The 20,391-nt window shown below is 43.3% G+C and overlaps 1 protein-coding gene across 1 annotated transcript in view; it reads left to right on the forward strand.

Annotated features, from left to right (window-relative positions):
* Positions 1–15,318, forward strand: part of SMPD3 (sphingomyelin phosphodiesterase 3) — a 104,059-nt gene extending 88,741 nt beyond the window's left edge. Inside the window, exons 5-8 of the mRNA XM_071440434.1 lie at positions 3,414–3,503; positions 4,424–4,487; positions 9,777–9,939; positions 10,759–15,318. Coding sequence (XP_071296535.1) covers positions 3,414–3,503; positions 4,424–4,487; positions 9,777–9,939; positions 10,759–10,860 — 419 coding nt within the window. The 3' untranslated portion in view covers positions 10,861–15,318. The remainder of the gene's footprint in view (positions 1–3,413; positions 3,504–4,423; positions 4,488–9,776; positions 9,940–10,758) is intronic.
* The last annotated feature ends 5,073 nt before the right edge of the window (positions 15,319–20,391 follow it).

Genomic DNA, 20,391 nt, shown 5'->3' on the forward strand with positions numbered 1-20,391 from the left:
TTTATTTTTTATTTTAAGAAATTTGGTTTTTTTCTTTTAATTGGATGCTGAGGGTACTAGAAAAAGAAATCCACAAAACCATAATTAATGGGTGGTGAGCTCACAGAGTTGGAAGCTTTTTCCAAACATGAATATTATCCTGTGTAACCAATGTGGAGTGCAGAGTGTTGTGTGTGCATCCTCTGTGCCTCCCTGCTCTGTCCAGCTCAGGACAGGCAGGCACAGGGACAGGCTCAGCACAGGGACACTGCCCAGGCACCTCAGGCTGCAGCTCCCACAGGGATTCAGCAGCTCAGAGCAGGGTTTGTGCATGCACAGGTGAATTGGGAACAGCACCCAGTGCATTCTGTGGTTTTTATAAGTCACAGGTAACTGAGATAACCTGTACCAGAAGCAATTTTAACAAAAAGCATTGAGCTAAAAACCCCCAGAGTGTAATCTCTAATCTCATTGCTTGTACCAGACACATGAAATGGAGGATTTTAGCAAAGTTTGGTAGAAAAGACCAGCAGCCCAAGCCCCAGCCCTTGTCTCACTCATTTCTAGCTCATGTGTACAAACAGGGAATCCATCCCAACTTCACCTCCCAATAAACTCAGGATGGTCCCAGAGCTGGCTCCTGCTCCCACTGCTGAGGGGAGCAGGGAGTGGCAGTGGCTGCACAGTGCTGCAGTCAGACCAACACATCTCAGGGGGAAGAACAGTGCAGCAGAGGTACTGAGGGCTTGAGGGAATCCAGGAAGGAAATGGTCAACAGCAGCTCTCCATGTGCTGAGGAGCTGCAGCAGGGCTGGGCAGGGCAGGGCCTGGGACACAGACAGACAGACAGACAGACAGACACATCTGCTCTGGTCTGACCATTTCCCTTCATTTTCACTGTTTGCTGCGTGGAGCAGCCTGGAGGCAAAGGTGTCCATCAAGGAAATAAACAAGGAAATGGGAGCCTGCCCAGTCAGATCACAAATGGAGAGTGAATGGGCTCTGCAGCACGAGCACAGAGATGGGCTGGAGCTGGGAGGTAGAACATATGGTCAGGACTCTCCACCTGAGAAGTGCTGGCACTCTACCCAAGATCTTTCACAAGAAGCACAGAGCATAATTAATGCAATTCTGAGCTGTCTTTTTAATGACAAAGCAAAAATAACAATTTGCTTTTGCAAATAATAGCTGTAAACATTGCAACTACTGCCACAGAGGATTGAAAAATGGGTTATAAAAATTAATTTTATCTTTGCTATCTCTGATGTTTATTTATATTACCCTCCCCTTTAAAATGCACCCAGCCTGGAAACTGGAATGAAGCTGGCTATTCAATTTTTTTTATTTTCAGATTTCTTTCTTTCCATATGTACTAAGCAAGATTAATGCAATGTTTTAAAGTTCTCTCCTCCCTTTTTACATTACTCATTGTTTCAGGGACATTTGCTAGCATTATAGGTTGAGTATCTTAAGTTGTTTTAAAGCAATAATTAGCTTCCTGTAATTCTCTTTGTGATTTTCTGTATCCTTCCCCACTCCACAGACTGATACAACAGCTAATTAATGTTTCAGTGAATACCAAGCTTCTATTCTTAGTTATATTGACAGTACAGTTTTCAAAGATCTTTAGGTCCATGAGTGACCTTATGCTTATGACAAATTTTCTGCAACTCAGTTTTACAGAACATTATGGCAACATTTGTACAGGGAATTCACACTTAGTGGGAATGTTATCAGAAAGTTCCTTACTGTTATCAGAAAGTTCCTTATGTTGCTTTCAACTAACTTGTGTAAAAGTCTATTATGTTTTTAAACCTTTTAGAATAAGAAAAAAAAGCCTTCCAGTCAGATGGGCAAAGTCTTGTGTCATCAGCTGTGACTTGCCATGGTCAGTCCCACTGTTGTAAATTAATATTTTCTAATCTATCTTGGTTTTGAGGGAGATTCTGTAGACATATGATACAACAAGGGAAAACCTGGAGAAATGAAAAATGGCAAAGATTTCATCTTCTACTTTTCCATAAACATTAAACAAACCAACTGGCTGCTCAGACAGAAAGAACAATTCTTTGTGTGGCCCACGTGGCAGAACTTAGGGAAGGTCAATCTTCCAATCATCTGCTACAAGTCCAGGATTCACTGAAAAATTAGTTTTTCAATCTCCTTGCAGTTCTGAGGATGTTGTCAAGACTGAGAGCTAGCTGGGGAGATGTAATGAGCCAGATGAACTGTCAGTCAGCTGAGCTAAAGACTCTGAATAACAAAATGGCAAACGAGCCAACAGCTGTGAGCACAGCACTGCTCCACTCCAGCTTTTTGTTCAGCAGAGAGATCAGCAGCTCCTTCCTTGGCAAGAGCAGCATTTTACATGAGGAGATTCATGTGATCCTTGGTGTGTGAGCTGGGCTCTGTCTAAGAGACACAGCTCACAGTTCAGAGTTTTGTTTTGGACTTTATTTCCCATTTTCACAACAGCAGCAGCTCCAAACTCAGGTGAATATTCTCCCAAGAGAGAGCCTTCAAATGTTTCAGCCTTGTAAAAGCTGTAAGTGCTGTGAGGAAGTTTTCAGGGGCTGTTTGCAGTTTCTTTGCCATTTAACAGTGGAATTGTAGCTGTTGGCACTTTCAGGTTCCAGTTTCTTTCCCAGATATGGTGATTGTGTTGATAAGCAGCACTCACAGAACTGGAACCTGCTGGTTTGCTCAGGCTCTGAAATGCTGATGTGTGCAGCATTGTGGGATTTCTTACCAAGTGAACCTTGGAGCTTGGTGTGCTTTCAATGCAAGGAGCACAGTAGCAGCTAGGAAGAATTTAATTTAAAGTTTGATAGTCATGGTGATTATGTTTAGAATGGCTTTAATGCTGCAGATAACATCCCAAGCAAATTATCAATTGCCTGTCCTTTCTCTGATCTTAGCTTGGAAAACATTCAGTCAGTGAATTCTTCTGGAGCAAAGAAAGCATAAGGTTTTATCTTCAGACTTACTGAGATGTGTGAATATGCCCACAAACAGGCATTTCCTTTGCCATTGGGAAGCCAGCCCAGCTCTCCTCTGGGTGTTCTATCTCAACAAGAGTTTTGTACTGTGTAAGCAAACAATGGCAGTGGCAGAGGGGGGAGATACACTGAAAAACTCTCTTCAGCTTAGAGCTAAAAACTACCAAAAATATCTTCCACTGAAAAGACTTGGTAAGAAAGCACAGGAAAGCACTGTTAATAGCAAGCATTTGCTGGAATTTCTGACAGAGGCAAGATCCTGCTGTGCAGTAAAGCTGTGGCTGAATTGACTCAAATCAAACCTTTGTATTTAGGATTCTTCTACTGAGGAAAAATGAGGGCTTGGTGTTGCTCCTGTGTCAGAACACAGAGCTGTGCACAGGTTCACAAGCAGGAGCTGATGCGCTTTTTCCTGGGCTTGTTCTTTCCCTGCAGAGGACAAGCTGGAGCAACAGCACTCTCTGTTTACACACTACAAAGACCCGTGTCGAGTTGGTCCTGGGGAGGATAAGCCTTGGGCAATCGGTAAGAGTTCCCCAGCTCTCAGTGTGGGAATGCTCCCTTCTGCCACCCACAGCCTGCCCCAAGCAGCTGCTGCTTCAGCTGACCAGCAGCAAGGGTTTGGTGGAGGACAAATACTTATAATTATATAATAAATATTATATAAATATATAAAAATTAATAAATATATAAAAATAAATATATTTACATTTATTATGGTATATTTATTTAATTTTTGGTGTTTCTATACCATAAATTTTATAGACTTTAACAATATCTCATGGAATTATAATTAAGCACCAAACAGAGATCTTGAACTTCATTCCACATTCTAGAAGTGGATCAAGTACTGGATGCATCAAGCTAGCTGAATGTCTTCCCCAAATATTCTACCTTTAAAATAATCTCTAGATTACTTGTAGAGGAAGGTAGCCAATTTATTGTTTCTGTACTTTGTGCATGCAGTGAAAGCCTGCAGCTTCTGCTCAGAGTGTTCCATTTGGTGCTCAATAAATAGTGAGGATGTAACAAAGCAAACCAACTCCAGAAATTTGTAAGGTTTGTATTACAAAAGATTTCCTGGAATTCTGAGATATTAATACCTGGTGAGACTCAGTTGAACTCGCTGAAGTTTTAGAACAGGAATTGATACTTCCCCCAGAGGAGCTTTAATAACTGTGAAGGTACTAAAGTTAAGTAGAACTTTTTAATAATGAGGTTTTACTCTGTGGTAGGAGAAAAACAAATTGGAGTCATGGGGGCTGAGAAAGTGGAAGTGTGGGGACATTTGCAAGGTGTCAGGCAGTAGGGAGGTCTGGAGAGAGAGGTGAACACTGCTCTCAGAGCAGTCCCCTCTGTCCCACACACCTGTGCCTCTGCAAGCTGCCCAAGAGGCACATCCCAGGAGCTGTGCTGGGACACTCACATCTCCCTTCTGTTCACAGGTACCCTGCTGGATCCTGAAGGATTATATGATGAAGAAGTGTGCACCCCAGATAACCTACAGAAGTATGCAATTCCTAACCTTTCCACATGTTTTAGACAGTTCTGAAAAAAGCAAGTTCATTGCTTGCTGTTTAACGTTTCAGATGTTCAGACTGAGAGGTATTTTATGGACTGAAAACAAAACAAATTATCAAAGTTTTACCCAGGGGTGTTTGGGGAAGAGGATAAAAGGGGCTGATTCTCTAAGTCAAACAGGGTTGGCTTCAGTGGGTGGAAAGATGAGAGAGCTGCAGGCAGTGTGTGTCTGTCTCCAGAGCTGGTCCTACCTGGGCAGGCCCACGGCACAAGGGACTCCAAGCACTCCCAAAAGAGGGCATGGCCAGCTTGTCTGAAAGTCTCTGCAGGCAGCCAGTTCTGAGGTCACTGCAAGGGGCAGCAAAAAGGAAATGTAGTTTTCCTCAAATCAAAACCCCACAAAGCTTAAAACACCACCCCCAGTTCAACAGCTACTGAGTTACCCATTCACTGCAGAGTTCAATACACCTAAAACACCAGCCCAAAAATACAGACAGGAATCCAACTGCACAGCAGACAGAAATAAAAATATGGCTCAGAATCTTGCAGTGATACTAGTGCAGCATCATCTCTAAGCAGTGTTTGATATTCCCAAACAGGTGTCTGTGGTTTGAGCTAGGGGAGTTACGAGAAATACAAAAAAATCTTAATTAACAGAAGTCTTAAGGTAAATTTCTTGAATACTTGTTTGTTAAATAATATGCCAGTGGAGAGAAATTAATAAGCTTTGTACATTTTAGAGCAGCACTTAATTAATGTGGCAATCCCTTTGTCACCTTCTCTACCACGAAGGCAAGTTTACTGTGCTAAATAAATACCTCAGCATCACGACTAACTATAAAAGATGTTCTAACTATGCATTACCAAAATGTGCTACAGAGGTAAATTTATTTAAATAAAGAAGTCAATCCAGATGTTTCTGTTGACACACATAATGGAAATGGCACATGATAGGAGGTTGATGTAATTACTCAGCAAGCACAGTACACTTCATGGCATAGATGGACTCTTCATTGAATGCATTAAGTGAGGCCACACCCTGAAGTTTTCTTTCAGTTTTGAACAAAGAAATTGAATTCTAGGCATCAAGTTTGGCTTTAGTTTACATCCAAAATAAAATTTTTTTTATAGCGAATCCTGCTTTGCACATTTGAGACATTACAAATTTTCCAGACATTTCTATTCACACATTAAAAACATAACTTTAGTACATGTGAAAGGGATTTCTGGAAAGCAAAAATAAGGTAATTTGGCTCTACAATCAAGTTTGCTAATGTAAATCTATATATGGATATAGCATTTTATCTTATGCCTCCAAGAGCAGGTTTGGAGCATTTAAAAAAAAACAAAACAAAACCTAACCCCCTTCATCCCCTAAGAAAACCAAACCAAACTAAAGCCCAAAAAGACCCTGTGTTTTAAAGTGGCCTTTTCAGACAATGTGTCACAAAATTCCTTTTAGGGTATTATGTTTTATTCCCTGAAGAGTTACTGGTGTTCAGCAATTCTGTTCCACTGACAAATACATGACTGATTAAATAGGGAGCCATCAAATAATCAATAACAAATTAAGAATATTACTTCTGCTGCCTCTGGGCATGCACAGGACCTCTGGCTGTGACAACTGAAAAATAGCCTTGAGTGCTGGGAGCAGAATGTACATAAGGCTTCTTGCCTGCTAAGTTGGCTTTCAATTTCTGCAATGTGTTACAGTTCTTTTGCACTGATGAAAGAACCTCTAGGAGACTGTAAACCCCCCTGGCTCTTTCTGCAGCTCTGCATGTGTGCATTTGTAGAGTGCTCATGTATTGCAGAGCCAAGGTTTCCATGAGAGGCCGAGGGAGCCTGTCCTGCTCTCTCTGCAATGGACTGGCAAACAGGGAATTTGCAAGGAAATTCCAGGAAGTGTAAAGCAGATAATGGAATCTGGGCTTTAGAGACATTTAAATGTTAAATAGCACAGTGGCTGTGGGCACTATCTAGCTAACAAATATTGTTCACATACACAGCAAAGCAGGGTACTGCCTAGAATTGATCCATTCTCAAATTTTTCCATAATAAACCTTAATAAAGCTTTACAGACATTTAAATTGGCAATGTCAGCTATCCAGAGAATTATTTCTTCATCAGCACTCTTCTCTGGTTTATAAATAAAATTATGTATTTCACATTACTAAAATAAATAGGCCATAAAAGCAGGAGAACAACTCATTCCTAACTATGTCTTTTGTGTTAAGCACAGTGTATGTAAAACATCAGACTAGAACAACAGTCTTGGTACAAGTAATAAGCAAGTCATTTATGATTATCAAATAATTAATTAGCTAGATGTAAGAACCTGGGCCCTGCCACAGTCCTGGAAGTCACACAAGCTTTTGCTCAGAAAGGCTTCAAGAAATGCACACAAATAATCCCATCTCACAGTGATGACTGTCATCTTTAAGTTAAGTCCTGGAATAAAGCCAGTTTTATCTCTGAACCCTGACCAGAGCCAGGTCTAGGAGAGCACATTGCAGCACAGCTAAGAAAAATTTAAATCCAGTTTTTTCCAGTCTCCTGTGCTGGTCAGGGGCTCACAGTTCTGTGCTAAAGGCTTCAATACCAGTGAGAAAAGTCTTCCCTGGCTCAGGTGCCTCTGGCCAGAATGAGAGCTGGTCCCCCAAGGTCTGGGATGAGGGATTTTTGTTTTATGGCTCCCTTGCAGTCACTGCTCTTGGTGCTCCTTGGCTGCAGCTGGGTCAGCACCACACAACCAACCAACACAGGGATGGAGCTCTCTCACTGCAGCTCTGGGGTACCTGGGACTGAAACCCTGTCAGGGAAAAACAAAGTTACAATTATTTCATTCTCCCTTTCTTTGTATCCTATGGACCAAGACAGTTATTCTGATAAAATTGAGGTTTAGGTGTGCTCAGTCATGATTAGAAATGTTCTCTCAAATTGTCAGGGTTTAACTGGCAGCATGGCTGAGCCAGCTGTCCTGGAGAGACAAACAGCAAACCCCTGTGCACAGAGAGGTGCAAGTTCTCAGCAGCAGCACATGCATGCACATTTACAATTTGCCTCCCTCATGTATTTGACATTAATATTTCCCTTCAATCAGCACTTGTGCAGTTAAGTGAATACCCAGCACTCACAGACTTTTCAAAAGACATAACTGAAGCTGAAACAAATTAATGTCTTAAACTAATGCATAGAATTTTTTTTTGCAGTAGTGCTGCAGAGCTAATCAGCAGTTTCCTCTAGTTTGTTACTTAATTAGCTTTGCCAAATATAAATACAATTTTTGAAAGAGGTCAGTACCATCAAAGAACTTGCTTCCTTGAACCTAGAAAAACAATCTAAGGAAGTGAATAATTTGCAAGAGCTCTTTGGAGAATCAAAATGGGGTGCAGACAATAAGCTAATTTAATGTGAGTTATTATTAAAACAAAGCGACACATAAAAGAAAGTTTACTTTCATAAACTGATTACAGTAAGCTCTAAGAACCTTCAATACCTCCCTAAGTCCAAAGGGGAGTAAAGAAAAGTTCTGATCAGATGACTACATGATCAGTTTTGTCATTGTTATCTGCTGCAGCACAAAAAGTGCCACTTTAAATGTATTAATTGACCCAAACTTAGAGATTATTACACCACTGAGACCTAATCAGCTGTAGCCAGTGCTGGGTCCCCCCTGCCACCAATCAGGTCCTTCCAAAATCCAAAATCTAACAAAGCAACCATATGAATCTCACACATTAAAACATACCACAAGTGCTCATCCCTTGTTTTTCCTCCATTCTGTACTCCCACATGTCTGCATTAAAAAAATTCCTGAACCCAGCCCCATAAAACCCTTCCAAGTCAAGTCTTAAACACCAGGTGATCAAAAGACCTTATTTTTCTCCAAGGTGACATTAGAGGCTTTGTGCCTGCAAGGAGCCAAGTTCATGGCTCAGTGTTTCTCCTGCAGCAGTTGATGATGCACCTTAATGGCTTTATCAGCCCCTGAAAGGGAAAGCACAGAGCCCTGAGCTCAGGTTGGGGCAGGTGAGTAAAGAAGGAGATTTTTGAGGAGGTGCTTTTGAAAGTTTGTTTTTTAAGGCAGATTTAGCAAAACCACAGCCTGAGCAGCCCCTGTCTGTGTGGGCTGTGCCACTCACCTGTGCCGGACTTGATGTCACCCGGGCACAATCCCCAGCAGGGGTGGGTCCCATGTCCCATTCCCATTTGCTCACAGGGCTGGGGCTGTTCCTCTCAGTGCTCCTTTGGCAGAGCTCTGAAATAGAACACAGGAGGGTAAAACAAGTTTCCCTCAAAATCCAACACAACAGGAAAACAGCACAGAGCAGCACAGGATTAATGTAAGAACAGGGACCCTTGTGAGGTACATGGTCCAAGGTCACGTTCAAAGCTGGGCTCAGTTCAAAGTTAGATTGAGTTGCTCAGGGCCTTAATAGTCTTCTGTTTAAAGCCTACAGGTAATATTTAAAACCCAAAATAAGTATTTTAATGGGAGAGCAGCATCTTATTTCCTGGAACACAAAATTGGTACCTAGAAAACCAATTCTCAGTTTTGAGTGCTTCTGTATGTGGCCTTGGGCTGGGCAATCTCCTTGCAAGGTGGGAGGGCAGTGCTAGCACACCTGCTGAGTAACTCCTCCATGTGGGGGAGTCTGCAGTGTCACAGACAGGAACCAAGCAAATTAGGCTGTCATTTCTAGTGAAGGAAGGGCTTGGGGTCCAAGACACAGTAATCTGATGCTGAAACCTGCTCAAAACCACCCACCATGTGCCCAGATGGTTCCTGCAAACCAGTCCTCACCCATCCCCTGTCTGTAAGGCTGGATGTTGTAATTTCAGGAGTTGGTCTGATCAGAATGGAGAGGTTTGTATCAAAGTGCACAGGTTTGTAAAAGCAATTCAGGAAACAACTTCCTCCTCTGCCAGTTTCAGCAACACTGGAAATCAACAGAGGGGCTCTGAGCAGCCCTATAGCACTGATAGCAGGCTCCCCTCTCAGTGTTTGCTCTCCTGGCTTCAAGGGAGCTCTAGGGCAGCACCAGTGATACCAAGCCTGCCATGAGGCTTTAAGAGCACTGTCAGCAGTTAGAGCAGCCTCACACTGGAAATCACATTTGGAAAAAGATGTGCTTAACAGCTTTAACAGTCCTTTGGGACTGGGATTGTCCTTACCAGGGACTTGGAGAGAGCCCTGGGTAAGGCGAAAATGGCCAGGATGAGCAAACATTTAAGCACTAAAACTTGCTTTGTTTGTTTTTTTTAATGAAACAGGGTGCTGGAAAGTGAAGAAGGAAGGAAAGGATACTTAGTCTATCCCACCAGCAAGAACCATGGTTCCAGTCAGAAGGGGAGGAAGGCATCACTGAAGGGAAATGGGAGGAGGATTGACTATATGCTCTATACAGAAGAAGGTCTCTACCTGGAGTGGAAAGTGGTGAGTTTCAGAGTTGCCAAAAAGGCTGTAACTTGCACAACACACTTCTCTGAATGGCACTGCAGCCTGCTCTGCTTGGATTAATATCCATACTCCTGGGAGGACCTGCTGCTTTGCTGTTTTCCACTTCTGCATGCAGGTACCATGTTTGTAAAGCTACTGCATAACAAAGTTGAGTTTGAAGATTCCAGCAGCAGCACTGATAGATGTACTGGTCTTCTAAAACAACCAACCAACCTTGATTTCACTCCTGTTAAGCTTTTGCCTGTTTTGCCTGATGCTTTTCCTGTGCCTGCAATCTGAGCATTTTTTAATGTTTTCAAGTGTCTGGATGTTCTTTTATGCCTATATAAACCTGCCTAAGTTACAATTCTGCAATATGTAGGCAGAAGATGACACGAGGGAGTACCCAGAGGGAGAACTTGTAGGGTGCAGTCTGCTTCCTAGTGTAGGGCCTTGCCTTACAGAGCTCCATGATGTAAACAAGGAGCTCATCCACATCTGTATTTACCATACCCTGCACATGGATCACCTACTGCAGCACTGCAGATGAGTCTGTCTGGAACAACAGAGATGTTACTGTAAATGGAAAGAAAAGGCCCAACAGATTTCATGCAGAGCAGCTCAGCTGCATGAGTGGCTCCCTCACCCTCTGCAGCACACTGCCATGCCCTGGGTGGCAGCTCCCCACCAGCACAGCCAAGCCAGGCTGCTCCCACGCCTCTGTAGTACACTAAGGTAGTTCAAAGAGGCTGAGCTGTGATGTGTGGAATGACAGACCGATTTTTCAGCTCCTTATCTTTTGTTCTCCTTCTGCAGGAAGTGGAAGAGTTCAGCTTTATCACCCAGCTGGCAGGCCTGACTGACCACCTTCCAGTAGCAATGCGTCTCATGGTGTCTACAGGAGAGGATGACCCCTAAAACCGACCAGCTCAGAGAGATTACAAGAGGGAAACATGAATGATATTTCAAAAATATCAGAGGATAAGAACGAACTATTCTGGTGCCACGTTAGGAAAGATGACCAGACCTGACCTGGGCTACTCCCAGAAAGTACCAACAATGTGGATCTAAAAAGGGAAGAAATGGAAGGGGCTGTGGCCAAAAGCCACTGTCACAAGTGGCTCAGGCAACAGGGCAGGCCTGTACTACAAAGCTTTCACTGTGGACTGAACAGAACCGAGATGGAAGTCCTAATTCCTTCTGAACCAGTGCCATTCTTACTAAAACATGTTTTTATACTAATATATAGCACAATTTAGTTTGTACTTAGTCTGTGAGTTAGTGCTGCTCAATGGTTTTTTGCATCATTTCTTTGTCTAACTACAAAGCTGCAGCTTTTTCTCTTTCTTTAGCCTGTGACAGTTGTAGTTCGTGCTCGCAGCAGCCGCATGCGCCCGCACTGCATGCACGGGAGGAACCGGGCAGAGGAACCTGGCAGCAGGCGAGGGAGGGCACAAAGCAGGCCCAGCCAAAGCCTCCTGGGACTGGAAACCCTTCTGTCAGTACAGGTAGACCTTAAACCAAACAACTCTCTTCAATTTGCAGACCGGTATCTTCCTGTCTGATTGAAGGATAATTAAAAGATTTGGAATTGAGACTTCAAGAACACAGTCCCACCCTTATTCCAGCTGTGTTCCCACTGAAATGATGAACTCTTTTGTCTGAATGATGACTCCAGAATCAGGCCTTCAGCTTTCTAAATGCAACCTATTCCCTTAAGAAGAAATAGTTTCCCTGTAATGTCTTTTCTTTCCCGTGTGTGGGACAGTTCTGAATTATGGTATGGGATATGTATGTTACAGTAGAGTGAATAGATTCCTGTAGTACCATTGGTAACACCAGAGCCAACATTCTGCCTTAGCTAGAAAGGGTAAGTGGGAAATGAATTGTAAAATGCATGCTAGATATAGAGTCAAAAATAAAAATAAGTGAAATTTTGGGGGAAAAAGGTGTAGAACACTGTATGATTGATAAGGCAGAATAACCTGACCATTTTCTAAAGGAATCAGTACACTTAAAGGGGAAGTGGAACGTGGCCAGAAGGAGAGTAGAGAATAGAATTGTGACTCTTGGCCTTAGGTAACTGCTTCCCAGGAACAGAGGCTGTTTTGATGTCTGTGAGACACGATTCTCCATTTTTTATGCACCCACAGACTTGAATGGGGGTCTTGCCACCTGAATCATAATTCTTTCCATTGAAACTCTTCAAATGTGGGGCTCCCCTCTGCCATCTTGTCCCCATGACCTGACCTACCCAGCCTCTGTAACCTTAACAAAAATAATGAAAACCTGAGAATCAGGTCCATAATGAGACTTGGCATTTTTTAGGGATTTAATTTCAGAGGGTTTGTGTTGTTGGGAGAACAATGAAACCCCTTCTGTTTTAACCCTCACTTAGTTTCTTCTGCCTATTTCCTGTTCTAGTTTCGTTTTATTTCCTCTTGCATTACAAATCCCCTGTGTTAAGAAGAGTTAACCCAATATTAGATGTACTCCATTAAGTAACCTGTTTTAGTTTTGCTGCCCACAAACTCCTGAGGACGCTCTTGTTTTGGTTTAGTTTACACTTGCTGTGAATCAGCTTGAGCTAAATCAGAATAGATCTAAATTAGAAATCTCAGTCTGCACAGCTTCTGGTACTTGCTTAGTTAGCTACAGTTAACAACAGAACTTGTACTTAGATCTGATTTTGCAAATAGAGAAACTCGTAGTAGTCATGAGAGTACAGGACTAACAGTATTGGCTAATCCAAGGAGGCACAAGGCCACTGCTCACACTCTCCCTCTGCACCTGGTCTTGACTCATTTTATGCCTCATTTTCCAGTCCTGGGGTTCCTTCAGCAGAGACTGCCTCTCAAAAGTGTACTGTGCCAAACCATGGGGTAGTCTGAAGTGTAACCCATGGGGACTCAAAAATGGAACCAGACTCAGCTCCCCTTTTTATAAAATTAGGAATTCAAGTTTACAGAATCAGAGACTCTAGTGTACTACCCCAGTGCACCACCAGTTTCCCACTTTGTATGTCTGTCTTTATACAGAGGGTGCACATATGTGCAATGTGTTTTTCGGGTTTCTTATTGCTCCAGTCAATTCAGAAAAACTTGTACCCAAACCAATGCTTTTTAATCCTGTTTTCTACCTTGCTTGTATTTTATTAATCTTTTTTAAAAAACCCAAACAGTACCAGTAGCAATTTGTGTGCTGTCCAGCAGATATTTCTCTGTAGTAGTAAGACTGACTACAAGGTACAGTATTTTTAATAGTTTTCCTAACAATGTAAATTAAAATTTGATATCAATTTCACCAAGTATCAGTTGCAGGAGCTGAATTTGACACTGTGTGGGATACAAACATAAAACTACTGCCAAACAATGTTACATTATTTACAGTAAAACTATCATGGTCTAAATTACTTTAAAATTTGTTCTGTGGCTTTGTGCTGACTGAAAAATCAGCCACTTTCATCAGCTTTTTGAGATATGCTGAGAAATGTTTTTTCAAACTTGAAGTAAACTGTTTTAGATTTTGATGTTCCTAGTTCCTCAGTGCTCAAGAACTGGCTGATTGTAAAATGCTCTCTTACACAATACACAGACATTTAACCAGTGTGAGTAGTTCTAATTTACTGTCTTGGGGATGTGGCTTTGCAAGGGAGTGATGCTGGGAGGTTCAGCCTTGTGGCACCACTGTGCAGATGCTCCTTGGTTTTTGCATGGATCCTGTGCCTTCTGCTGCCTTGGCAGTGCTTGCAGGGGTCAGAGAGTGTCTGTAGCAGTGAGCTGGAATGAACAGGCTTCCCCTTCCACGACAGTGACCTCCAGGAGAAAAATGAGTTTTGTCTACACCACTCCAGCCACCACAGTTCCATCCAACACCCCACAGAGAATGCACCCAGGCAATGCCTGTACTGGCACAATATCAATCATCACAGGCCTTAGGCAGACACTATAGAATAAAATATTTGCATTAAAAAAAATTGGGGGGGGCAGGGCTGGGGGAAAAGAGACCACACCCAGGAGAACAAACCCTGGAAAGCTTTTTCAGATGTCAATCCTACTTTGCTTATGGATAGCATGACCCAATTTATAAGTAGACTATTATAAGAAATCAAGTTAAGCTTACTCTACTATGCTTATCCCACTTTGTACTGGGATTTCAGGCATCTTCAAGAAGTGGCTGATAAGACTATGCTTGGTTAATACCTGCCCCTCACCAGGGATACTGCAGATGAAGTGAAATCTTTTTATAAAAGCTAGATAACATCTTCTGTTTCTCATGTTCAATTTGCATTTTACAACAGCACTTCTAGAACAAGTGAACAAAAGGCCCAAAGAGGACAGTAGAAAACCAAGCATTTCCAGGAGTTTCAAAGGTGTCAGGTCCTGACAAAGTTGGTAACTTTAGATCACTTCAAAAATACAGCCTAGAGATGGAGCCACTGAGCCCAGGGAGGTACCCCCAGCCTCATGCTGGGGAAAAGGCATTTGACTCATTCCAGTGGTGCCCAGTTTTGCTCCATCCCAGCCTGGACACTTGGCAGAAGCTGCCTAAAGCCCCCAAACAGAACCTACCAGAGCCTGGCTCCAGGAGAAGCCTGAGCCCCAAGGTGTGTCCTGCTGGCTGCAGAAGGAGCTCACCTGCCCTGTGCCAGTATCATGGCAGTTTTATCCCAGAAACACCCTCTGTTAGTCTGGCTAGACCCTCAGGCCTACTTGTTGGGTGAGACAGTAAGATTTAAGGAACATACAATTCCAATAAGGATTTTTTTCAAATGGCCTTTGTTTGGTGGTCAGGTGAAGCCAATCTGACTGTCCCCAGTTTGGTGTGTGAGCTACCCTGGCTCACACAGCAGCACAGCAGTGTCAGCACATATCATCAGCTCAGAAATGAAACAGTTGGGCCTCCTCCTGGCACGACAGGATGAGGACAGAAATACAATTCAAGCACTTTGAAAACCTCCCAGTTTTATCCATTATGAGGGTCAAATTGTTACTGAAGGTCTCACTTTTCCATGCCATTTTCTTTTAAATATAATCTTGATGCTTTTAAAGACTTGTATTATTGCTGAGGTTTAGAAGTCCTGTAATAAGAATAACCTTTTTTTATTTCAATGATTTTTCGGTATTGTATCCTTCTGGAACCTAATGTTTTTATATGGTAAGCACACACCTTCTGACATTTTGTTATAAATGTATTAAAAAAAAGGAAAAATTTAAATATTTTCATTGGTTTCTTTACCTGCAAGAAAACCACAATCACAGACCTGATAAAAACAAGGTATTTTAAACAATATGGAGGGGTTTTTGTCTTTTATTGGTGCTGAAAGGAATAACTGGTTGATGCAAACAAGATAATAAAATTTCAAGGCTCAAATGATTCTGTGCTGTCACTTTCTCTGGTTTTGTGATGTGGAGTCTGATGTCACCAACACAGATCTGACTCCAGATCACAGTCTGGTGAGTGGGTCAAGTGCAGCTCACTGTGCTACACCTGTTGTAGTGAACTTGCAGAAGAGGAGTCCTTTAACTCCCCCTCCAGTGCCCCAAGAGCCCCTGCACAGCCCCCTGAGCAGTTTTCCAGCAGAGCATTCCCTGTGCATCTCACACCATGCCCCTGCTGTAGGGACAAGGCCCTGCCCTGGAGCCTGGCCCCAGACTGCAGAACAGGGCAGGCTGCAGGAGCTCAGCTGGGCACCACAACAGGCCCCTGAGCTCAGGGAGAGCAGCTTTCCATCTCTGTGCTGTCCAGCCAAAGATAAAAACCACACATCACACCCCCTGTACAACTGTTGATTTAACAGAACAATGTCAAGAGAAAAGAATCCATTTAACTGGTTCAGTCTTCCCAAACGGTCCCATAAAAGCCAGTAGGGAACCCCTCCTTTTTTCCACAAGCAGAAAGGATGAAATCAGTGGACTTCATGCAAATGAGTAAGAAAAAGGACAGTGCACAAGTTTCTTGTGATTGCCTCAGGAAGGCACCACCCCATCCTGTCAGACAGGACATTAGAGATGATTTTCTGCAGCTTTCTCCATTGCCACACAGGTGATTTTTGTCTGCATTCTGATGCTACCACTGCATTATACTTTGACAGACTTGATTTTCCAGTGGTAGATTCCTAGACTGCCTCTCTTGCAATGCCTGACCTATTTTCCCATTGCTGCAGTTGGTTATTATGTGAGCAGCTCATGAGTGGGTTCCCTTCCATGAAGTGCTAAGGAACTACAAGTTAAAAGCACAGTAATTTCTTGGATATTTGCATATTGCAGACAGTTACAAGAACAAGTACAGAAAACTGCAGCTCCTTCCTGCTCCCTGTGCCAGGAGCTGCAGTGATGAACAGCTGCCTGTGGGTCAGCACTGGAACAGCATTGCCATCTGCCTCCTTAGCTGTTTTACAGATTCTCTTGGCCAAGCAAAATTATTGAAACACAAACCTGCCTATCCCAATGAAATTCCTGCTCAGAATGCTGCTAAAACCATCATTCTTGTAGCCCTTTGACTATTTAATACTTTGGTGTAGTAATTCTCCTTGTTGCAGCAAATTGAAGTAGCTCATCTGCATTTTCTTGACCTTTTAGAAGATTATTCCAGATTTCCCATCTACCACTCCCTAAACCTGTGTGCCCATTTTCTTCCACACTTTCCCTGACATTTAGGAAAGCCTCCCAGAAGCCACTTGTGAAATTAGTGTGTGGGGCTTGTTAGGAAGACTGGCAGGAGAGCAACAATCCCAGTTCTCAAATTTTACATAATGGTCAATTTAACCACTGCTCCTTACAACTATTAAATGTGGACAGGAAGAAATATGCATTAAATGAAGGAAAGATTAGAAGAAAAAAAAATAGGAGGAGGAAAAATAAAATCTGAGAATAGTTACACAAAACGATGGAATCACCACCAACATTCAACTCAGGATGCATATTCCTCCTTCCCAAGCTCCTTCCTGAGTCTGATAAACATTTCATACTACTGCAGATCAGTAGATCAGATGAGCTTCTGAAGTTGTGCTCAGCCACTGATTCATCCCCTGTGGTACCAAGAATCACAGCTGAATGGACAACTAATCAGAAAAAGACATTAACTATAGCAGAAAAATGCTACAGCTTTCCTGTGTGCTTTAAAAGATGAGATAATTAAATATAACCACCAAATAAAAGGACATTTTCCACATGCTCCCATTAACACACCAGCTTTCAGCTGGCTCCCCTGTCTGTAAATGGAATTCCTAGAAAACAGCACCTGCTTGCTCTGCCCCTCTGGAAGTGTCTGCAAGCTGATGCTTCACCTTCTGCTGCTCCCACAGGAGCATCTCACCAATTCACAGAGTGCCCACCACTGCCAAACACTCTTTTCCCCTTTTGTAAGTAAACCTTTGATGTCTCTGAAGCCAAACCAAGCAGAATAACTTCAAAGTGCTCCAAGTGCCCTGTATTTGGTATCCAGGTGTGTCAGAATATCCTCTGTAAACACTGCAACAAAAGCCTAGAGCTCCATACAGCTTTCAGTGTTACACTACAGCTGACCACCAGGGCTTGTGCCAAGCTCTACTGAAGCTCCTCAAGCCACAGCAGTTTTTGTCCAAAGCAACCAAAAGCCTGAGAAGTCCCATTCCTATTTGCAAATGATTTGACCCTCCCAAATCCCAGCAATAAGATGTGTCAGTGTGCTGAGCTCAGTAGGGACCTTAATGTGATCCTGAACACTGGGCTGCCATTAGGACACAGAATATTGATATCCCTGACTGCTCCCCACCCAGCTGAAATGGAATTTGCCTCCCAGATACACACATTGAACACTATCAGCTACTAACTGATAAATCCTTCTGCCTCAGTGAGACCACACAGAGGATGGTGGCCAAGACACTGCAGTGTCAGCCCAGGGAGCCAGAGCTGCCTGCAGAGGACAGAGGCTGCAGGGCAGGAGGGACAGACCCACAGATGTGACCTGGGACCCACAGACACTGAGCAGGGTGATTCACACAGAGCTCAGGATGCAGCTGTGCTAGGAACTGCTTTATTCCACAACAATACTACTGCAATTTTAAGATTCTGGATTCAGGGATGTCCCATCCCTGGAAGTGTTCAAGGCTATGTTGGATGAGACCCTGAGCAACCTGATCCAGGGAATGACAGCCTGCCCATGACAGAGGGACTGGAACATGATGGTCTTTCAGGTCTCACATTCCAACCAAATTCCACTTCTGTTGGAGTTAGGATCCCAATATTGCTGGATGGAACGTGCCTGGGCTCGTCTGGCCCTTGCTGCTTGACCAAGGGTGGCAGCTGTGGTGTTTCACCTCAGAGACACCTTTGGCTAAGCTGGATGTTGCAGCTGGTGCTTGGGACAAGTCCAGGCAAGCAGGAACTCAGGTTTCCCTCTGGTGGAAAGGCTTTAGGCAAAGTGAAGGAAAAGGAGGTGGGTCCTGCTGGAGGGTTTTGATCCAGAGCTTTATTGGTAGCACACAGGCCTCTGAATGCTGCAACAGCTCCAAGAGAACCAAGAACCGCGTGGTCCCGTGGCTTTTGAGCCTGGGGAGAGGGGGAGGGAAGGGGTAGGTGTGCCACCAACCAGGTGGGAGGGGGGAAGTCTCAGGGGACAAGTGACACCGGGATAGCCCAATGTCCCCAGGGCTGAGAGGCATCTTTTGAACGTTGCCAGTGAGACGATGCCCTTGCTGGAATGCTAAGATTGACAGACAGCACTTAGCAAGGGGGCAAAGGGGAGGGGAAGGAACTGGGATAGCTGAAACAGGCTATTACATCACACTGCAACACACTTCTGGAATTCTGTGGATTTAAACAACTGAAGGACTCTCCAGTGCTGCCACAGCATCACACGGAGCAGTGTCTGCTCAGAAGCCTCTGAACACCTTGGTACTGTGATGTGGGAGTTCAGAACCTGAAATTCCCCAGTGTATCTGATCCCACCACAGTGAACAGAAAGAGATGATGAGGGGATGACATCTTTCCACATCAAAAGTAACAGTGTGCCTTTCTTCTCATTAAAGAGGTTTGTGAACTTATCTAAATGAGTAGAGGATTCTCAGTTTGAACACCCAGCCCTGCTACAGTAATGCCCTCACTACCTTTTCAGACCTACCTAGGTATAATTGTTACCTTCTTTGTAACAGGTTCTTCAATACCTTCTAAATGCCAATTCGTAGTTTTGAATACCCAGCAAAATCCAGCTGTATTTTGCTGGGTATTAAAAACTATGAATCGTATTTAAAACACTTCTGGATTGCCACATTTCCACCAGCTCCAGCAAACCAACACAGAATGTTTTATATTGCTTAGTAAGGACATCAGGGTATCAAGGAACAAAAGGCAGCTGCAAGGTCTGCAGGACACCAACGAAACAAAAATCCTGGCCTAGCATGGTGCTAAGCACTATGCTAAATATATTGCTAATGAAAGGTGTAGCACACAAGACAAACTAATTCTCAATATGCAACCTGGTCCATTATCTCAGCCCCAAAATCAGACTGTTATGAAACAGGTATTTAAAACTCTATTTTCTGTTATTCCTTGGTTACATTTAATTCCTCTCCTCCATATTTGCCAACGAAGTTTTTAATAGCCACAGCAAACTCAGACTTTTAACCAAACTTGTCTTGTGTCCACAATAAGCACATAAGGTCTTCATGCTGCAGCCACTTCATTACAGGTGTTCCTGAAACTCTGTGCCACTTTTGAACCCACAGTGCTTACCTGGTGAGATCTTTTTGTTCACAGCTGACCTTGAGTGTCCTCTCACCTCACTGCAGAAACCTCATCATGCTGCAGCTCTGTTCCAAAGCCAGAGCAAATTAGAAGCTGTAAATGCAGCATTTATTATACACTGGCAGAAAGAAACACTGGGTCTGTCAAGGGCTGGGCAGTGGCTCCACACCCAGTATAACAGGTCCTTGTCCAGGCCTGGATGCCTGGGCTGACAATTAGAAAGTTTCTGACCACACGACCAGGAAAGTTCAAAACTAGCTTCCAAATGACCACAATGGAATGCAAAATAAACCAAAAAAATTCCTCTCTGAAACCCCAATGCTTTTAAAACAGAGCTGAATGTATATTTACAGAGAGTCTGTGCTTGAGCCAAGCTGCAGGAAAGGATGATACAGAACAACCCAAAGGTCCCACTCAGTCCCAGCTTTGGTTTGAGGACAGGGGAAAGTACAGAATTTCTTCTGCTTCTGGGTTATACTTATTTGTAAGGGAAGCATAATTATCTCTTTGCGACTGTCAGTTTATTATTTTAAAAACCCCAACACTGCTATTTTTACTCATGTTTTAAACGTGGACAGAACTGGAGCTTACAAGCAGAAACTCTTGAAGTATGAATAGGTGCCTGTCAAGGCTCTGTGTGAGAATACTGTACTGAAAGCACAGGGAGCAGGGGGAATGGAAGGAAATGGAATGGGAGGTGATACTGGATCTGCAGACATACTGC

This window comes from Agelaius tricolor, unplaced genomic scaffold (assembly GCF_023055355.1).
Source record: "Agelaius tricolor isolate 1412-34295 unplaced genomic scaffold, bAgeTri1.0.p SCAF_15, whole genome shotgun sequence".
NCBI lineage: Eukaryota > Metazoa > Chordata > Aves > Passeriformes > Icteridae > Agelaius > Agelaius tricolor.